Source organism: Chanodichthys erythropterus, chromosome 22, assembly GCF_024489055.1.
Source record: "Chanodichthys erythropterus isolate Z2021 chromosome 22, ASM2448905v1, whole genome shotgun sequence".
NCBI lineage: Eukaryota > Metazoa > Chordata > Actinopteri > Cypriniformes > Xenocyprididae > Chanodichthys > Chanodichthys erythropterus.
The window spans coordinates 36,505,131-36,527,281 of NC_090242.1; the positions used below are offsets into that span (position 1 = coordinate 36,505,131).

The 22,151-nt window shown below is 35.1% G+C and overlaps 3 protein-coding genes across 4 annotated transcripts in view; all 3 read right to left on the reverse strand.

Annotated features, from left to right (window-relative positions):
• Positions 1–1,673, reverse strand: part of LOC137012996 (E3 ubiquitin-protein ligase UHRF2-like) — a 54,634-nt gene extending 52,961 nt beyond the window's left edge. The window contains exon 1 of one of the 2 annotated variants that reach the window (XR_010893643.1): positions 1,211–1,673. Coding sequence is in view for 1 of the 2 variants with exons in the window: in XM_067376548.1 (XP_067232649.1) it covers positions 1,211–1,363 (153 nt within the window). In the remaining variant the exon portion in view is untranslated. The remainder of the gene's footprint in view (positions 1–1,210) is intronic. The other variant, XM_067376548.1, reaches the window with a different exon arrangement.
• Positions 1,674–3,300: 1,627 nt separating this feature from the next.
• oaz1b (ornithine decarboxylase antizyme 1b) lies at positions 3,301–9,440 on the reverse strand. The gene is given in 6 exon segments (XM_067376419.1): positions 3,301–4,089; positions 4,166–4,251; positions 5,677–5,849; positions 6,157–6,243; positions 6,245–6,296; positions 9,239–9,440. Coding segments are annotated over 6 exon segments (660 nt in total). The 5' UTR covers positions 9,370–9,440; the 3' UTR covers positions 3,301–3,958.
• Positions 9,441–15,180: 5,740 nt separating this feature from the next.
• Positions 15,181–22,151, reverse strand: part of LOC137012746 (inactive tyrosine-protein kinase PRAG1) — a 21,117-nt gene continuing 14,146 nt past the window's right edge. Inside the window, exons 4-6 of the mRNA XM_067376163.1 lie at positions 21,706–21,851; positions 19,623–20,278; positions 15,181–16,750 (exon numbers count right to left, since the gene is read on the reverse strand). Coding sequence (XP_067232264.1) covers positions 15,677–16,750; positions 19,623–20,278; positions 21,706–21,851 — 1,876 coding nt within the window. The 3' untranslated portion in view covers positions 15,181–15,676. The remainder of the gene's footprint in view (positions 16,751–19,622; positions 20,279–21,705; positions 21,852–22,151) is intronic.

Sequence of the window (22,151 nt, forward strand, 5' to 3'; positions counted from 1 at the left end):
AAAAGGTAATAAATAGATTTTAAAAAATTAATAAATAGAATAAATAAAAATAACAAATCAATGAAAATTAATAATTACATTAAATAGATTTAAAATAAATAAACGAAATAAATAAAAATTTATTTTACATGTTTCGTAAATATATAATTTATATTAAATTTATATTAATTAATAAATATAATTTGATAAATAAAATTAATAAGAATTAGATGAAAATTAATAATTACATTAAATAGATTTCATACGAATAAAATAAATAATCCAAATAATAAATAACATTTAGATTAAGTAAATTATGAATAAATTAAATAGACTAATAGAATAGGATTAAAATGAATAAAAAATAGATTTAAAGTAAACTAAACTAAACTAAATTAATATTTAGATTAAGTAAAGTTAATAAGAATAGAATGAGAATAAATTAACAATTACATTAAATAAATTACAAATAAATAATCAGATTAAATCGATTTAATAAGATTAAAATGAATAGAAATAGATTTAAAATATATAAAATATAATTATAATAGATTAAAATAAATAGATTTAATAAGAATAACATGAATAAATAAGCATTAATAAAGAATTAGATTAAATATATTATAAATGAATGAATTTAAATAAATAAACAGAATGATAACAATTAGATTAAAATAAACTTAAATAGAAAAATAAACATATTTAATTAAGTAGAATAATAAAATTATATTAGAATTATAGACTTTAAATAAACACTTCTAACAGTGCAGTGCTATAGAGAGTCGGGAAAAAAATGTAATAATGTAACAACTATATATTTTCCAAATAATATTTTACACGTATTTATAATATTGACTTTCTTTACACGAGAAACTATAAAGCCATGTTAGTCTGGGGCCACATTATATTCTGGGGTCTTTGGCATCTAATATTAAAGCATCACTGCCTGAGTAACATTTGATGAACACGTGATGATGATGATGATGATGATGATGATCAACACTGTAAACATGTGGATCTGCTGGTCACAGGCGACATGTGTGACATCCAGCTGTCAGTCACACACACAGGCGCGCGCGCGCGTTATTGATGTGCTCCAGTGGCTCGCGCGCAGCTCTGAGGCAGGAAGTTTTCTGGCTGAATCCGGATCAGTTGTGAGCGCATTCTGGACTGTTGCGCAAGAACCGAATTCCCGTGCAAACAGGAAGCGGATCCTCATCGCGGCTCTTACCTGTTTTCCTCGGTAGAAGAGTCTCTGCTGCTCGGGCTTCACGTTGAAGATGTCTCGGATCTTCACGCGCAGCGACTCGATCTTCGTGAGGCGCGACAGATCCTCCACCGTCCGCGTCTCTTTCCCGTCGATCGTCCGGATCTGGATCCACATCGCTCCGCGCCGATCGACGACCGTCACAAACAGAGCGAGCGAGCGCGGAAAGTGCGTGTGTTTGGGGGGCGTCGGGGGCGTGTGTGCGCGCGAGCGCGCTCAGGGATCCATGCGCGCTCCTCTGCGGGGGAAACGCGCGTCTCGCAAACGGGGGTCACGCCAAATCTCGCGAGCTGAGGGGAAGTCTCGCGAAATGTAAATATGTGGAAAAACGAACAGCGCTTTTAAAGAGACAGAGATTCCTTTAAAACCTCATAAAGCGCTTTATTTGTAATGAAAGCGAGTATACATTATTCAAATCATGCATTCATTTTTAAAAACTTTTTTTAGTATTTCTGAGTTCTCCAACATCTACAACTATTTTAAACAACCTTTTTTAATAATTATTATTTATGCCGTTTTCATGAGTTTATATTAATAGATTAAAGTAGATTTAAATAAATAACAAATATTAAATAATATATAGAATACAAAACGTAAAATAAAAAAGAGAACTAAATAAATAATAAATAATTTATTGTTTTTTTTCAGGTTTTTTAAGTATTTCTGAGTTCTCTAACCGTTTTCTATTTTTTTTAATAATTATTTTTTATTCCGTTTTCATGAGTTTATTAATAGATTAAAGTAGATTTAAATAAATAAATAATATATATATTAATACAAAAATTTGATGTAAATAAAAAGATGTATAAATAAAATATTAACATTATAAAAGAGAAATAAAATATGAAAATTAGATTGTAATAAATAAAAATAAACAATACAAATTAGATTTAAACAACATAAATAAATATTACTTTAAAACAAATAATAAAAATTGGATAAAAAAAAGATTGAAATAAATATTCAGATTTAAATAAATAAAAAATATTAATAAAACTATATTTAGTTAAATACTAAAAATAAGATGTATAAATAAAATATTATTTTAAAATAAAAAACTAAATAACTTGTTTTTTGTTTTTTCGGGTTAAGCATTTATGAGTTCTCTTATATCTTAAACTATTTTAAACAACAGTTTTCAAATTTTTACATAATATTATTAATGCAGTTTTCGTGAGTTTATATTAATAAATTAGATTTAAATAAATAAAAATATTAAATAATGAAAAAATACATTGAATACAAAAAAATGTGATTTAAATAAGTATAAATAAAATATTTTAACATTATAAAAGAGAAAATTATGAAAATTAGATTGTAAATAAATAAAAACAAATACAAATTAAATTAAAATATAAAAAATAAATATTACTTTAAGACAAATAATAAAAATTGATTTAAATAAATAAACATTAGATTAAAATGAAATAGATTGAAATTATAAAGTAGATTTAAATAAATGAAAAATGTTGATTTAAATAAAAATATGTATAAATAACAGTATAAAAGAGAATTATGAAAATTACAATAAATAAAAATAAACAATACAAATTAGATTAAAACAATATAAATGAAATACTGCTTTAAAACAAATAAAAATTGTAATAAAATAAATTATGAAAAAATAGATTGAAATATACAAAGTAGGTTTAAATAAAAAAAAAATTAAATACTAAAAATAAGATATATAAATAAAATATTATTTTAAAATAAAAAAATAACTGAATAATTTGTTTGTTTTTTTGTCTTAATCCTGAATAATTTCATATATATTAGAGGAAGACATCATAAGGTCTTTGGTGACCCCTGCTGGTGACTTCAGTCACACACCTGACACTAACCACAGTCAAAAAACCTTAGCATGTTATAATTTATAGGCCATTATGAAAATCACATGACTCTTGTTTAAATGCCATTACAAAATGCATTATCTAAATGTTTGTGATCTTAATTGCATCAACACTGCTGTACAAGTTAATTTTAGTAAGTTTGGACCTAAAAAGCAGGATCTGGAGGGCAGATCTGTGGATGATAAGAAAGCACAAACGCTCGCGTGTCTTTAAATAAAGGTTTTATTATCACAGAAGCAGTATATGTACCACTACAGAGGTGAAAGTTTCCAAACGACGTGAGAAAAATAAACTATGAGAGGGAATGCGAGTAACAGCACGGCCAACACACAACAAAAGCCTAAATACGCTTCTGATACACAAAACCAAGAAATGACAGCGAGAGGTAAAGAGCTTTGGATGTGTCGATTCTGTTTCCATCAGGGTTTGTACCGGTCGAGCTGTTCATTAACGTCACATTCAAAGAGACCGACGCTCACGACTCACGCCGTCCAACAACTACAAACGACATTCTGAGGTAAAAAACAAACAAAAACTGACCAAAACTTGGAATAAGCATATTAAAGAGAACGAATAATAATATCCAATTACGTACCCGAACGTATAAATGATCCAGAAAATGAAACATTTCATAAACAAAAGCACAAGCATTAATAATCAACAGATTCAAACCATAACAGAACTTAAACCGAGGAGGGCGAAGGTCAAACACGACATCATAACAAGAGCCAAGCTGCGAGCGTCCGGATGCGCCGGCCGCTCGCTCCGTCTGAAGTCTGGAAACGGACACGGGTTCACAGGCTGCAGACGGAAGCGTCCGGCCAGAAGCAGGAGATGAAGATGCCGAGAGAGCAGGAGGAAACTAATCTTCATCCGAGGAATCCCTGTCGAAGTTGTAGGCCATGAAGAGGACGTCAGGTCGAGCGGGGACCAGAGCATGGCCCGGTTTCACCATCTCAAAGCCCAGAAAGCTGAACGTACGCACCAGTTTCACTGCGGACAGAGGAAAGACACGTCAGAACGGCACACGGATGTAAACCACGGGAGCGGACGGATTGGGTTCACGTACCACGATCGTCCCTGTTCTTATAAAAGCAGACAAACACGCTGAGCACTTTCAGATGTTCTTCAGCAAACTCCAGCAGAGACACGAAGCTGAAATCACAGACGACAAACATCGTCAAACTACATCTGACACCTTCTGAATGCAAATTATTTATTTTAAATGTATAAAGACAATTTATTCTGTGTAAAAAATGTGTGAAATATTATTTGGAAAATATTTTTTCTACTTAATAGTACGGTGAATCCTTGCTTATTACGCATATTTTTTATTCATTTAAAATCTAATTTTTATTTGTTTATTAAAATCAATTTTTATTATGTTTTAAACTAATATTTATTTATTATTTATATTTTTAATCAAATTTTTTAAATTCATTCTAAATTTTACCATTTTTTAAATTTTAAATCCCAATCTTATGTTTTTAAATCTAATTTTTGTATTCAATATACATTTATTAAATTTTTTATTTATTTAGATCTACTTTATTTTTTTTTTAATATATTTATTATTTTTACTTAAATCAATTTATTATTTTTTAATTTATTATTTCACGTATTGTCATCTAATTTTAATTCTTTTTATTTATTTATAATCTAATTTATCATTTTCTTTTTTCATAATCTTAAAATATTTATATATCTTTATTATTTAAATCATTGTATTCAATATATTTTTATTTACTTAATATTTATTTAAATGTACTTTTTATATATTCAAATGTAATTTTTCATAATTTTCATAATTTAAAATTTTTATTATTTAGTTATATACATTTTTATTTTAACTAATTTCATTTTTATTATTTAAATAAAATGTTTTGTATTTAATGCATTTTTCATTTCATATTTATTTATTTAAATCTAATATTTATGTATTAATTGAATCTAATTTCATAGCTCCTTTTAATCTAATTTTAATTATTAAAATCAATTTATTATTTGCTTTAAACAAATATTTACATTATTCTAATCTAATTTGTATTATGTAAAATCTATCATTTATTTCTCTTTAGAATTCTTAAATATTTTATACATTTAAATCAATTTTTAGTATTTTTTAAAATATTTGTATTTAGTTCTTTTTAAATTATTTTAAAATATTTTATTTATACATCTTATTTTTAGCATTTAAATCGTTTTTTGTATTCAATTTTTTTTTATTTAATATTTTGTTATTGATTTAAATCTACTTTTTTAGATTATTATTTGAAACTGATTTATCATAACTTATTTTGATCTTTTTTTATCCATTTTTATTATTTGTTTTAAAACAATTTAATTTATATTATTTTAATCTATATAGATCTGAATTTATTTTCATTATTTATTTCTCTTTTTTATCATTTTTAAATATTTTATTTATACATTTTTATTATATAAATCAAATTTTTGTATTAAATATATTAAATAAATATTTAAATCAACTTTTTATATTATTTGTTATTTTAATCTAATTTGTATTATTTATTTCTACACTTTTCCTCTGGTGTTCTGGGCGGTTGCTAGGCCGCTCACCTCTCCTTGCTGCCCTCTGGGAAGGGGTCACAAGGAATCTCCACGAACAGGCCCTCCCCTCGAAGCACCGCCTCCCACTGGATCACCCGGGAAACGGTGGGGCGGCTCTGGAAGTACAGTATCCTGGGGCGACCGGCCCCAGCAGGCTCTTCTGTCACAGTCAACTTCCTGTCCTGTGAAGACGGAGCGATATGATTGGATACAACACAAACACATGTATCTGACCTTTACAGCGTTTCAGTGCTGCTGACGGTGTGCTGAAGCTTTAGTTTTTAAACACCCTGATGTTTACAGAGATTCAGTGTGTTTACAAGCGTCTCAATGTCACAGAATGAACACGAGGACGTTCAAAACAACACCTGACACCAGAGTCCTCATCATTATCTGTCTCTATGCTGAGCTCCTCATCAGGTGCTCTGGGTCAAAAATTAATCAGTAATGCCGTGTTATTGGCGAAGCGTGTGGCGAGCGTATACTCACCGAGTACAGCTGCTGAGCTGTGGATGAGTGATCCCGTGCTCCGTTCCCTCGCCCACCTGGGATCTTCAGAGGTGGGTGAGGGGCATCAGGAACACCACAGAGGCCCCGGACCAGTGGTACTACTACAGCACACGGACAGACTGCGGGAACACACACATCACGTCAGATCCAGTTACATTTAAAGGGATAGTTCACCCCAAATTTCAATCCTGTCATCATTTTCTCACCCTCATGTTGTTCCAAACCTGTTTAAGTTTGTTTGTTCTGCTGGAAGATATTTAGAGAAATGTTTGTGATCAAGCAGATCTCGGCCCCCATTGACTATCATTATATTTTTATTTCCTACAATGGAAGTCAATGGGGGCCGAGATCTGCTTGATCACAAACATTCCTCCAAATATCTTCCAGCAGAATAGAGAAATTCATACAAGTTTGGAACAACAAATGACGACAGATTTTTCATTTTTGGGTGAACTATCACTTTATCTTATGCACAAAATTGGAATATGGCATAAAACTTCAGCGAATAAAGCAGCGTTTCCATTTAGAGTCGAAGAAAACACTTGTCACTTCCTGATGAACTGCCGTTAAATGTTCTAACAGGAAGTTGCTGCAGTAGGAGGAGCCGCTGCAGGGTATTTTTCATATATAATAAAGTAGTCGCGCTTTAGAGCAGCAGACGATACGCAGTCGTGTAAGACAGTTCTGAGATCAGTTATACTTTATCTGATTTGTATTATTTGAATCAAGTTATTGTATTCAATATATTTTTTATTTATGTATTTTTTTTAAATCTACTTTTTATATTTATTTGAATTTTCTCTTTACTTTAATCTTTATTATTTATTTACAATCAAATTATCATTTATTTATTTTTATTACCATAAAATTATTATATTATTGTATATATTATTATATATTATTGTATTTTTAACATTTATTTTTATAATTTAATTTTATTTAACATTTATTTATTTTACTTGTATTTTAATGCATTTTTTCATTTATTTAATATTTGAATCTACCATTTAATTAATTGAATCTAAGTTTTTCCTAAATTTATTTTAATCAAATTTTTATTCATTAAAATCAATTTATTTGTTTTAAACTAATATTTATCATTACTAATCTAATTTGTATTATTTACAATCTATCATTTATTTCTCTTTTTATAATTTTAAAATATTGTATTTATAAATCTTATTTTTAGTATTTAAATCAGTCATGGGAAAACAGTCGTGTAAGACAGCTCTGAGATCAGTTCAATGAGATCGGCCCACTAGTCTCATTGTGAAAAGTCACATGCTTTTTTGATGCGCTTTAAGGAATTTATTCGGTAAATGCGATCGTAGTTTATGCGCATGGGCGCTTGCATTTTTAGAATTTATGCACATCTTGGCGTTATTATACCAAAAATAGTATTAAAATAGAAGAAATCTCTTTAAGGTTTGAAATAAATATATATATATATATAGGTCAATTTCTGTATCTTTGGTATTATTGTGAATTGTATTTTTTTTGTATGTTTTTTTGTATTGTATCTTTTGTGCACTGACGTAAAATGTATTACAATAAAAATAGTAGTTTAATAAATAAAAATAGGTGTTAGTAAACAGTCGCATTATTAACAACATTAAATACTTATTTAGCTTTCATTTACTTTTAGTTCAGCTTTAGTCATTTTAGTGCTTTTCTAACTAATTTTATGTCGGAAATTACAAAATTGTAATTTTTATACATTTAGTGTTAAATTGTATTTTATTTTAAGTTTTGGCAATTTTGTTGTGATTTTGTTCCAAAATATCTGTAAAAATTAATGTCAGTGATAAAATGTAAGAAATGCACTTTTCATGTACATGTTATTTTTCTAATAAACTAAATAATTGCATAATGCGTCATAATTAACTTTCCGAAATGTTCAGAAAATAAAAAAGCTGATTAAATACACACTTTTTCTGTTCAAATAGATTTTTTAATCCTGTGAATACAATGATAAAACAAATGCTATTTTGTTTTTCAGTCCAAAAAATTCAGAGGTATAATAAATGTTCAAATTAAATCTTTCCAAAACACGAATAACAGGATAAATGTATTTTGTAGGAATCTTCATAATGTGTAATTTTCCAGAAGACACTAGTTTTTATTTCTTATAACCCTGTTGCCACATTATCAATCTGAACATTTTCACAAAACAGGTGATTCACACATTTCACAATAATAACAGAGTCTGTGGTGACGTCACCAAGCGGTTCTCTTCAAGGTCACGCGCAGTCAATCCGCAAAAATATGTGTATTAAAGTCGATAAGCAGTTATGTTATGCAACAGTGAATAAAATAATGTACTTCCGGTCATAAGCGAACGATTTCCTCACGCGTTGTGTCGTCATTTATCTGTTTTTATACGACGTCTTATTTTAATATACATTAGGGGGAAAAAATCAACGCGATTATAGACATAACCGAATCTCTTTTCAATGTAAAATAATAAAAAATAAAATACAATATTACCAACAAAAATATTTGTCGGCGCGATCAAAGGCATGATTACGTCATGACGTGTTAAATGGAGCCGATGTGACGTATGTGCGAAGATCGAGGCCTTCGACGTCAAAAGCTAAAAACAACAAGACTTTATAACGAAATTAACACATTAAGAGCGTTTATCATTCACCAAACTGTGAAAATATAACTAATTATTTGCTTATTGTGATATTACAACAACAATCAGGTGTGAAAATGTGAATTTAAAGGGCTAAATTTTGTTAAACTCAAATCCAAATCTAAATAAAATGTGACCTAACATCATGATCACACACAGATTGGGTTTTAAACCCTTCTGAATCTTTAAATATATAGTGAATTTTGTGTGTTAGATGAAGAAAAACAATAATTTTGAGCGTGACTGAAAACAGCGGCTAACATTAGCATTAGCCCTCCAGGCACTGAGAGGAAATAACCCCATTAAAACGCACAATAAAGTCACTATTATGACTCTATATTGTGATCTGAAGAGTGTTGAGCTGATCTAATCGGTCGAATGTGATTAAACGGGCTGCTGAAGGGGTAAAAGTCTCTCTCTCACCTTCCCATCATGTCATTAATACTGTTACTGAGCGCCTCCATGATGCTGCTGCTTTCACACTGTTTCTTTCCTTCTTTCTCACGGGCAAAGCAATGACTGTTTAGGATCCGCTGGAGGTTGGATTTTACCATCCGGCCTCGGGAGAGTTCACGGCGGCCTGTGTGCGCTCGTCTGCAGTCGGCAGTAAGTGAGGGGACCGGAGGCGGTGACGCGCACAAAAACACACGCAGCGCTACTACGGCGAAGGCTGCGCTCATGAATATTCATCGTGTCGTCATCACGCTGCTTATGCAACAGGCATCGCGCGTCCTGTCACGTGGGTACTTAATATTCAAAAGGCAGCGCTTTCGGCGAATCGGCTAGCGAACGTCTGCTGGCGTCATTAATATTCACGAGAAAAGCCTTCGCTTTAGTACGCTTGTTCGTTCGCGAACGCGTCGTTTGTTCAGCGAGTGGAAAATTACTGAGAGGAAGCGAATGTTGCTTTTGAGGCTGTTGACGGAGGCATGTGTGTTTCACACCTTGTTTATATGCTTTTGAAACAACGAATGGCATGTTATTGTCTAATATAGTCAATTCAATTTCCATTCAAGCTTTATTTCAGACTCATAAAAGGTCCATATAAAAACATTTAAAAAAAAAAACCCATATAAGCACTTCCTCATATGTACTACTAGGTTTTTAAATACATGTGACATAATTATACTATGTTTTTTGGACATGGAAGATGGTAATCTTTATTATAATGTTTTAATATTCATATATATTCAGTGACATAACATAAATCATGTGTTATTGGCTTCTACATCGACTGAAATGGTTCCACTGACTGGAGTTAAAGGATTAGTTCACTTTCAAATTAAAATTTCCTGATAATTTACTCTCCTCCATGTCATCCAAGATGTTCATGTCTTTCTTTCTTCAGTGGAAAAGAAATGAAGGTTTTTGAGGAAAACATTCCAGGATTTTTCTCCATAGTGACATTCATTACTGCCCTTCACAGGTCAAAGTTTGAACTAAATTGTCATATACAATATGCTAGTGCAAGAATATAACAATTAGTTCAAACTTTGACCTGTGGAGGGCAGTAATACACTTAGCAGTGTCTACACTGGTGGAATTCAAATAGAGACAAAGAAGAGAGTTAGTTCAAGATGAGCATTTATTGTTAAAAAGTATATAATTTTACATTTTTTTAATAAAATGTCCGATGGTTTCTCTAGATGAGACTCTTATTCCTCGTCTGGGATCAAGTAGAGATCTTTGAAGTTGCACTGAAACTGACATTTGGACCTTCAACCCGTTGAACCCCAGTGAAGTCCACTATATGGAGAAAAATCCTGGAATGTTTTCCTCAAAAACCTTCATTTCTTTTTGACTGAAGAAAGAAAGACATGAACATCTTGGATTACATGGGGGAGTATCAAAATCAAATGCAACCTTTTCCTATTTAGCACCTAAACTTTGGAACAGTCTTCCTAGTATTGTTCGGGAAGCAGACACACTCTGTCAGTTTAAATCTAGACTAAAAACACATCTCTTTAACCTGGCATACACATTACACATTATCACATTAACATAATTCAGATCAGTTAAATGATTGTTAGGCTGCAGAAAGTAGGTAATCCGGAACCGGGACACTATTTTTAAATATTATTTCAGAATAATTTATTAATCCAGTGTGGGATTGTTTTGTAAATCGTGATCATAGATCACGTGATTTTGTGAGCACTGTAACAGGCTGCAGTATCTGGAAGTGACCGCTGGAGGTCACTGTTGTCCAATAAACAGAGCTGTTCTCACTGTCTCATAGAGCTGATGTTAGATATTAAACAAAACAAACATTAGGAACTGCTCCCAGGCATGTTATACCATGCAAAAACATCAAAAAGGAAGAAAAGTGCAGAGATTATTTTTAATAGGTGATTTAATCCTATAATTGGTTGATAGGCCGCCTGCATAGACACGCTGCTGTAGTTCCTGTAAATGACTCAAACTTCCCTAACTCTAAATGAAATGCTGTCTTGTCTGTCAGCGAGATCTTTCAGTCTGATTCATGCAGGATGAGACACAATGAAGGGTTTGAGAATGATTAATGTGAGCACAGTTTCACACGTGGCCTTATTTATGCGTTAAACTACAATATATTTGCTCTTTTTAAAAGTAGATGTTCAGAATCAAATAATTTGTGAAATTATATACTGTTATATATTACTAACCATATTTTAATCATGATCATACTTTTAAATGAATACATTTAATTGTTTATACAATAAACAGATTTGTACTGATTATAAGTATTTTGATTCAATTCATATGAAGCCCATTTCTACCACATGAGAAAAAACATGCTCCGGTAGGACATTAAAACACGAAATTATGACATAAAAAGTCAAATCTGTGACTTAAGAACTGGAAATTATGACATACTAAATAGTTGAAATTATGACAAAAGTCGAAATTATTTAAATGTCGAAATTATGACAAGTCAAAATTATTGTCTAAATTATTGCATAAAATGAAAATAATGACATAAAAGTTGAAATTATGACAAAAAGTAAAATTTATGACATAAAAAGTTGAAATGATGACAGTCAAAATTATGACAAAGTTGAAATTATGACATAAAAAGTCAAAATTTTGACTTCAGAACCAGAAATTGACAAAAAGAATTATTAAAAAGTTGAAATTATTGCATAAAAACAAGTCAAAATTATTACTTAAAGTTGAAATTATTGCATAAGAATTTAAATTATGACAAAGATTCAAAAGTATAACAAAGTTAAAAACTGACATAAAAAGTCAAATTTATTACTTGTTAAAATTATGACAAAAAGTTTAAATTATTGCATAAAAATTAAAACTATGACATAAAAAGTCAAAATTATGACTTAAGAACTGGAAATTATGACATACTAAGTAAAAAGTCAAGATAATGACAAAAAATAAAAATTATAACATTAAAATTATTGCATAAAAAATTAAAATCATGATATAAAAAGTTGGAAGAATTTCAAAAAGTCAAAATTATGACAAAGTTAAAATTATAACAAAAATTACATAAGTCAAAATTATGACATACTAAGTCAAAATAATATTTTAAAAGTCATAATAATAAGAGAAAAATAATGAAGCCATAATTTTAACTTTTTATGTCATAATTTTGACTTACCAGAGAGTGATTTTTTTTTCTTATGTGGCAGAAAGGGGCCTCCATATGTCTTTCTGCCATGAGGCTCCAAATGATGTCACTTCCTGAGTCTGACTTTTTCAAGGAATGTTCCATTTTTGAAGCTTCACCGTAATGAAGAAGTGTTCACTTGTTGAATGAACATGATCACACTCTTGATTCTGTGTGGATAAATCACTGATTCTGCTCCAGAGTTTCAGTGTAAGACGTAACGATCCAGTCTCGGGTTTCAGTTAATTAGTCTCTTTTAAAGCCTCTATTGTCTGTTGAGTCAGAAAGAGCCCAATCCAGCCTTTTGTCCAGCAGGTCGTTCTGGACTCGCGGGAGCAGCATTCCATTGGCCGGCGTTCCATGGCAACACATTCCACCTATGACAAAAGAGAGTGTGTGTGTGTGTGTGTGTGTGTGTGTGTGTGTGTGTGTGTGTGTGTGTGTGAGGAGGGTTTCTGGAATCACCGGGCAGATTTCGGGGAACCCAGCAAGACATTCCCTCCTCCTTTGAGGATCTTTGAGGATCTGGAAGTTAATTTGAGCACATCAGAGCTTCCCTCTGGACTTTGAACAGCATTTTATGGATGTGAATCTCATTCACCTGTGCATGGACTTTGACCGCTGTTCAAATCACACATTTTCATGGTCAAATGCAGTTTTACACACTGAAACAAAACATTTTCACTTCAGTTACTGCCTTAAATGTTTATATGATTACACAGACTTAAATTGAGTTGAAATAAATTATTTTTGATGAGTTAATGGAAAAACTTGTCAGATCAACTTCGATTCACTAATGTTGTTCAGATAACAATATTTTGAGTTTCCCTTTATTAAACTAAACTTTTTAATTCAATCAGTTGATAAACTCTTTGCGATCGTTTTCTCTTAAAGCGTCTCATTCATTCACTGACAGAAAGCCAATCAGTAATCTGAAAATATTTGACACTTTATTGTATGATGCAGATGTCTCTGACACACAGTGTATTAATACAGGACGTTTATATCCAGTGGTTTTCCATTCAAACATCTTTTTCCTGAAGACAGAAGGACGCTGCGTCTCTGAATGCAAATAAAATCCAAACAGCTACTGCTGCTTCACAGAAATCAACACAATATGAGATTATGAACATATAAACACACTGTATGTCATTTAATCAAGCTGTTAAGACCCGCTTCACAATTTATATATACAAAAACAAAAAAAAACAACATTGGTTTCCATCTGAAGATCTTCCTGTGAAATTCCAGACTCACAGTTTGAAATGATCGTGTTTTACATTTACAATCGGCTTAAACCTGAAAAAATAAATGACAAAAGGCACTCGAAATAAATCGACAATTAGCATGAAAAAAAACATGTAACTTTGACATTGAGTGTAAGTGTCCAGATAGAAATATTGCACCAGGAAGTCGCACCACTTCAAACAGGAAGTTTAATCAAAGCCTCAAGTGCCTCTGACCGGCAGGAAGACGAGATGTTCTCAGATTTTAGAGCCGTTTTTACGAGGACGCGCTTTGAGTTCTGCGGCGTCAGCGCCGTCCGTCTGCGCGACACACATTTATCTGTCCCTCTCTCTCTCTCTGAAGACTGATTTACCAGCCGCACAAACACAAATCCATCAGACGGAGATCAACATGGAGGGTCACATTTACCCAGCAGCCCCTTAAAGCTTCAGAGCAACTTCAGAAGAACCAGTGTTTGTGAGGAATAACGCTTCTGGACGAACTCGAGATCAAAACTGTTGATCAGATTCACCTCGAAATCAGAAGAAATTAATTTATGCATAAAAGTAAACAAAGTCTTTAAGATTTCACTGTATTCTGACATTATTTTCCCAACACAATTTCACACATCCATGTTTTCTACCTCTTTTTATGCAGATTTGAATAAACTGTCCAAGTGCTGTCAAATCGATTAATTGCATTTAATAGTTAATATAATAAGCAAATATAACATATACACATATAATATGTAAAACTTATGTTAGATGCGATTAATCACAATTAATCGATTTGACAGAACTTGTATATTAGTGCTGTCAATTCGATTGATTGTGTTTAATCGTGTCAAACAAAAATTTGTTTACATATTGTGTATATATTATATTTGCATATATTATATTAACTTTTAAGTTAAATGCAATTAATCACAATTAATCGATTTGACAGACCTTGTATATGTTAGTGCTGTCAAATCGATAAATTACGATTAATCGCATCAAACAAAAGTTTGTTTACATATGTGTATATACACACTAGAACATTTATGTGTGTGTGTATATATATATATATATATACACATACACACACAAATATTATATAAATATAATACATACACATGTAAACAAATATGTTAGATGCGATTAATCGCAATTAATCGATTTGACAACTTGTATATATTAGTGCTGTCAAAACGATTAATTGTGATTTATCGCGTCAAACAAAAGTCTGTTTACATATTATGTGTATATATTATATTTACATACATTATATTAACATTTAAGTTAAATGCAATTAATCACAATTAATCGATTTGACAGACCTTGTATATGTTAGTGCTGTCAAATCGATAAATTACGATTAATCGCATCAAACAAAAGTTTGTTTACATATGTGTATATACACACTAGAACATTTATGTGTGTGTGTATATATATATATATATATATATATATATATATATATATATATATATATATATATATATATATATATATATATATATATATATATATATACACATACACACACAAATATGATATAAATATAATACATACACATGTAAACAAATATGTTAGATGCGATTAATCGCAATTAATCGATTTGACAACTTGTATATATTAGTGCTGTCAAAACGATTAATTGTGATTAATCGCGTCAAACAAAAGTCTGTTTACATATTATGTGTATATATTATATTTGCATACATTATATTAACATTTAAGTTAAATGCAATTAATCAATTTGACAGCACTAATATATATATTTCACATTAGCTTTTTAATTTTTGTGAAAATGTCAAAATAGAGAATCTTAAAGTCTTTGTTTATGTAGAATATCATTTCTTGTTATTCCATTAGAAACACATCAGAAAAGATTAAATGAAAGGGTGGAATGTTAAAGCGCAAGCGTCCGTCCGTCAGTGCTGGTGTTTGATTCCAGTGAAGGACACACAGTGTTTAGACACATCTGATCTCATGCCGCATGCACACGAGACGCTTTTATGAGCAAAACCAGTTCAAGAGAGTCAGGGTTCAGTGTGTGAACGGCAGGTTGTACAGCAGCTCTGCGCTTTGACACAGTGATTTGGGGTTTGCGGTGGAGAAATACTGACAGCACAGCCAGTCCTCCAGCTCGGCGTTTCGCTCGGGCTCCAGCGAGCGCTCGGCGAACTTCATCATCAGCAGCGCTCGCTTCACGTCCAGCCAGTTCAGCAGCCCCTCGTGCCGCGGCGGACCGGCTCTTCGCGTGCTCCCGCAGACCCACGGCTGCTCCAGCAGGTCCCGCCGCGGCCCCCACAGCAGCGCCTGCAGGATGCGTTTGGCGTCCTGGATGTGGACGCGTCGGCCGGGGTCGGGCTCCAGCAGAAGGTGCGCGAGCCTCTGCAGGCCGGACGAGTAGATCGACACGCTAGGGATGGCCGGAAGATCCTCGCATCTGTACTGCTGCGTCCGCAGGGCCGGCGTCGCCTCGAACGGGTTGCGGCGATGCAGGAGCTCGTAGATCAGAATGCCGGTTTGAAACTCGTCGAATTTCCGATACTGCGCGGCGGAGACGATTTCAGGCGCCAGACGGGCGTGATCTCGCTTGAAGCGCGGGTCGCCGGAAACCGCGACCTCGTCCGCGTTGCGGCGTTTGGATTTGCCGAAGCTGCTGATGAGGAGGCGCGGGAGGCTCTGCTGCTGCGGGTCGGGGCGCGTCCCGTCTGCGGACGGCGAGCGGCGGTGCTGCACCAGCAGCAGGTTCTCCATGCACACGTCGCGGTGCGTGACCCCGTGCGCTTTGAGATGCTCCAGTCCCGTGCACAGCTGCAGCAGCAGGAAGCACACGCGGCGCTCGTAAACCTCCGGCTGCGCGCGGTGGAACGACTCCCACTCCCGCACGAAATCCGCCACGGTCTGGTGAGGAACCTCGCGAGTGATCACCACCACACGCTCCTGCTCGGACGGCCCCGGCGCTCGCTCCTCGCTGGGTAACATGCTCTGCGGCACGCATGCGATGAAGTGACCGCAGTCCTGCTGCAGGCTGAAGTGAGGCGGGACGCTCTGCTGCACCGACAGGCCGTACAGATGCGCCTGCTTGCTGTCGGACGTCTGGCCTTTACAGATCTGCAATCAAAGGGAAAACTTCTGTTATGATGTTCAAATATTAAATCGTAAGATTTTTAATGTTTTTGAAAGAGCTCATCAACGCTGCACTTATTTGATCAGCTCAATAAACGACTTGCATGCTGTGATCACGTCACTATAAGTACTAGTTGGCAAACTGCACTAACTAACAGGATCACTCATTCTGCAGTTCTCTCTCTGAGGTCAAAGGTCAGCCGGTGTGAACCGCGGCTCACTCCCTGCAGGGAAGCGCTGGCGAGTTTCTCTGATGCGTCTGTCTGACGGCGGAAACACGACCTTGATGAACGTGAGAATGTCAGAGACGCTGACAGGAGTTCTCACGCTCGCCGAGACCGATCCAGTCATTTATGATTGTGGGTCGCAGTGTTAATTGCGTCAGCTATTTATTACTTACTTAGCCCTGTGTCCCTCTTCTAATTTCTATCATATTTAGTCAATATTACGGAGACCCTAAAGGGACGTGGTGAAGGAAAAAATATATTTGAATGCATTTGCGTTCTCTCGAGAAACTTTGCGTTCGAACGCAAACACAAAAGTTAGTTATATATTTGTTTACAAGTTTATTTAAGGTTAATTATGTTGGCTTGACAGCCAATATACTGATCTACTATTTAAGCTGCTTCTGAGACCAAATTTCTAAAATTATTGCAAGCACCAAACTCTTCTCAGACCGTCGTATCTTTTCTAATTGGTCAGACTTACAGTTTTCATAACCATGTGCTCAAAACTACGGAAAATCCCATAGACTGTCATTGAGGGCGTCAAAACATTCAGACATGAACTCTTGCTGAGTATTTAACCTACATCCACCATATCAATGTGCTAAATCATGCTAGAAGCATGCTAACAACATGCTAAGTCATGAAAGCAACATGCTAAAACATAAGCAATTGTTAAATCATGTTAGAAACATAATAAAACATGTTAGCAATGTGTTAAATCATGTTAAATAACATGCTAAATCATGCTAGCAAAATTTTAAAACATGCAAACAACATGCTAATTCATGATAGCAACATGTTAGTACCGTACTAAATCAAGCCAGCAAAAATGTTAAAACAGGCTAGCACCTTTTTAAATAATGCTAGCAACAATTGCAAAAACATGCTACCAATGTTCTAATCATGCAAGAAACATGTTAACACCTTACTAAATCATGCTAATAACTTGTTAAATCATGCTAGCAACATTCTAAAACATGTTAGCAATGTGTTAAATCATGCTAGCAATGTGTTAAAACATGCTAGCAATGTGTTAAAATGTTAACAATGTATTAAATCATGTTAGAAATGATAACAACATGCTAAAACATGTTAGGAATGTGCTAAATCATGCTAGAAACATGATAGCAATGTGCTAAATCAGGTTAACAATGTTAAATCATGGTAGAAACATGTTAAAACGTAAGCAATTGGTAAATCATGCTAGAAACATGCAAGCAACATGTCAAATCATGCTAGCAACGTATTAAATCATGCAAGCAAAATGGTAAATCATGCAAGCAACATGTTAAAATGTTAACAACATGCTAAAACATGTTAGGAATGTGCTAAATCATGTTAGAAACATGATAGTAATGTGTGCTAAAAAATGTTAACAATGTGCTAAATCATGTTAACAATGTTAGATGCTAGAAACATGCAAGCAACATGTAAAATCATGCTAGCAACGTATTAAATCATGCAAGCAAAATGGTAAATCATGCTAGCAACATGTTAAAATGTTAACAAAATGCTAAAACATGTTAGGAATGTGCTAGATCATGTTAGAAACATGATAGTAACATGCTAAAAATGTTAACAATGTTCTAAATCATGATAGCAACATGCTAAAATGTAAGCAATTGTTAAATTATGTTAGAAACATGTTAGAAACATACTAAAACATGTTAACAATGTGTTAAATCACGCTAGAAACATGTTAAAAAATGCTATCAACATGTTAAAACATGTTAACAATGTATTAAATCATGTTAAAAACGTTAACAACATGCTAAAACATGTTAGAAATGTGTTAAATCATGTTAGAAACATGATAGCAATGCTAAATCATGTTAAAAATGTTAAATTATTCTAGAAACATGCTAACAACATGTTAGCAATGTGTTAATTCATGTCTGCAACATGCTAATACCATGCTAAGAAACGTTAATGTGTTAAAATATGTTAACAACTTATTCAAACATATTAACATGTTCTTATACATTGCTAACAACATTTTATTGACTTCTTAGAGTAATTTCTTCAAACTTTAAGCTTTTCAAAGTTATTTCAAACTTTTAGACGAGGCTTTGTCAAGCCAACACCAAAGTTTGTCGTCAAAATCTACTCATCTAGTTGCTAAGCTATTTAAAGATTGCATTCATATCATCCAGACTGGACTACTGCAATGTCGTATATCTAGGCGTCTCCTAGTCATTGATGAACCCACTCCAGCTGACTGACTGGAAAGAAAAAGAGGGACAGAATTACTCTGATTTTAGCATGCCTTCAGAGGCTACCAGTCAGGTATAGGGTTGATTTCAAGGCCCTACTAATAATATTTAAAGCAGTTAAACGGTCTTGCACCCTCATATCTCTCAGATCTTGTTATTCTTCACCAGCCTGTAAAGAATTTAAAATTGTGCTTCAGGTATTGGAGTCCTGACTGAAGCGAAAAGGTGATTGTGCCTTTTTGATAGCCGGACCCGGGTTATGGGATGACCTACCACTGACCATCCGTTCCACTCCCAAAAATCACTTTTATATTTTGGGATTTAAGTCTGATCCAGGAGAGAACTAAATTTTGAACTTCTTTCAAAATCATTAAAAGATATTTATTACTGGTCTGCATATAGTGTCGACTCGCTCACCTTCACAGCATACGTGTTGCGCGTGTCTGACGCGCAGGAGGCGGAATAATACACGGCGTCTCCGGACAGACAGCTGGGCTTGTTGCAGGTCAGTTTGAAGAGTGACCAGTTGCTCTCATCGAATCTCAGTGTGTTCCTCTGGCTGCGGGTGAAATGCTCCTCACACTTCAGCGCCAGGCGCCGCAGGGACTCCGCGTACAGGCCGCCCAGCTTGGAGTAGATGCCCTCACGGCTGTCCATGTTACTCAGCAGCGCATGCAGCTGCAGCGTGGAGCCGGCGGCCGGAAGCGTGTTGAGCTGCGGTGACGAGCTGGACGTGACGTTCCCCAGGGTCCGCGGGCGCTCGAGGGACTCGCTGGAGGAGAAGAGCATACGTGGGTCCACGGGGCTGGACGGAGGTGCGGCGGCGGCGGGGTTGCTGATGTTGGTTTCCGACCCGCTGAAGGGGAGGCGCGGGCGGCTGCGGGTGAGCGGTTTGACGCCCGACTCAACGGGAGCCGAGATGGCACGGTTTACCAGCTTCTTCTGCGGCAACGGAGGCGGCTGCAGCTGATGTGCGAGACTGTTGCTGGGAAACCCGTCAGGCTGCGGCGATGCTGGGGCGGAGCCAAACGGGCTGCTGGGAAATGGGGAAGGGCAGGAGCGGAGGGTGGAGTCTAGGTCACATGATCAGAAAGAGAGAGAAAGAGAAAGATATTAATACATTATTTTAAAGTGGACCTATAATTCACAAGATGTAATATCAGTCTCAGAATGTGTGTGTGAAGTTTCAGCTCAAAATCCCCCACAGATCATTTATTATCGCTTGTCAAATTTGCCCCTATTTGGGTGTGAGCAAAAACACGCCGTTTTTATGTGTGTCCCTTTAAATGCAAATGAGCTGCTGCTGCTCCCGCCCCCTTTCTTTATATATATATATATATATATATATTTATTAATACATTATTACACTCAACGCACATGCATGCACACACACACACTCAACATGCACACACACTCAACACACTCAACATGCACACACACACACTCAACATGCACACACACTCAACACACTCAACTGTGTGTGTGTGTGTGTGTGTGTGTGTGTGTGTGTGTGTGTGTGTGTGTGTGTGTGTGTGTGTGTGTGTGTGTGTGTGTGTGTGTGTGTGTGTGTGTGTGTGTGTGTGTGTTTGGTTACTGTTTAACGGGAAACGCCTCGAGGTCTTTAACTGATTAAAAAAAGCTCTGTGACCCATAAGAGCAGAGACAGATCACATGACGCCTGACTGAACCACGGCCTGTAACGACGGATGGATCATACATGAATAATTCAGAGAGGATTATGGGATGTCCTGATCTCAACTGACCTACAGAGAAATATCAATTATAAAATATATTTTCTATTACTTTAACTATATTTTAAATAGACGGAATATCTCAGCATCTGCGTCAGTTCGTTCAGGAAGTCTGTCTCCATCTCTCTCCCTCTCTCCATCTCTCTCTCTCCATCTCTCTCTCTCCATCTCTCTCTCTCCATCTCTCTCTCTCCATCTCTCTCTCTCCATCTCTCTCTCTCCATCTCTCTCTCTCCATCTCTCTCTCTCCATCTCTCTTTCTGTGGTTTGACTGACGCTCCCTGGAGAGAAATGCACTAATGAAGGGCTGGAGAGGAAGATTAGTGGCTTCACGGGGGAAAACAGTCAGAAAGACGCCCAGTGATAAACACAAACCCTGATTTCCTCTCTTCATCCCTTCATTATCTCTGCACCCCAGTGCATTTTGGGAACAAGTTCATATCTACAGCGATAGGATCAGTAGGAAGGACCGAAGCTGCGTTTCCCCTTTCATCACGGCTGATTTTCAGTAAAGGAAGTTTCATTCACAACAGCAGATTCTGTTTTTACACTTTAGTTCTGCTCATTGTCAACATCTGTCTACATCGAGACTCCATCCTAACTCGTGTGTGTGTGTGTGTGTGTGTGTGTGTGTGTGTGTGTGTGTGTGTGTGTGTGTGTGTGTGTGTGTGTGTGTGTGTGTGTGTGTGTGTGTGTGTGTGTGTGTGTGTGTGTGTGTGTGTGTGTGTGTGTGTGTGTGTGGTACTCACCGGCGTCAGAGAGCGCCTGCAGACTGTCTGTGGACGCGGTGGTGCAGCAGTTCAGTCCTCGCAGCGACTGGCTCAGATTCTCCACTGACCCCTGCTGACCCACACGCTCCAGATCCATATTACTGCCACTCAAACGGTTACAGACCCTGCAGAGAGAGAAACAACACGACATGCTCACATCTCAGTTTGTCCAACACTTACAGCACACACACACGGCACTGGTTTAAAGTCACATATGCATTGAGCGGTTCACGATTCGGAGGAAATCTAAGTTTGTGGTTATGAGGAAAACAAGTGAAGTCATTATCTGTCTACTGTCTCAGTCTCTCTTAAAATATCTCAGACAAACCAGTGAAAAAAATGAGTGGGAAAATCACGCTAAATTATGGCAAAAATCATAATCAAGATTTTAGTCAATATTGAGATTATTATAAAACACTCGCTGA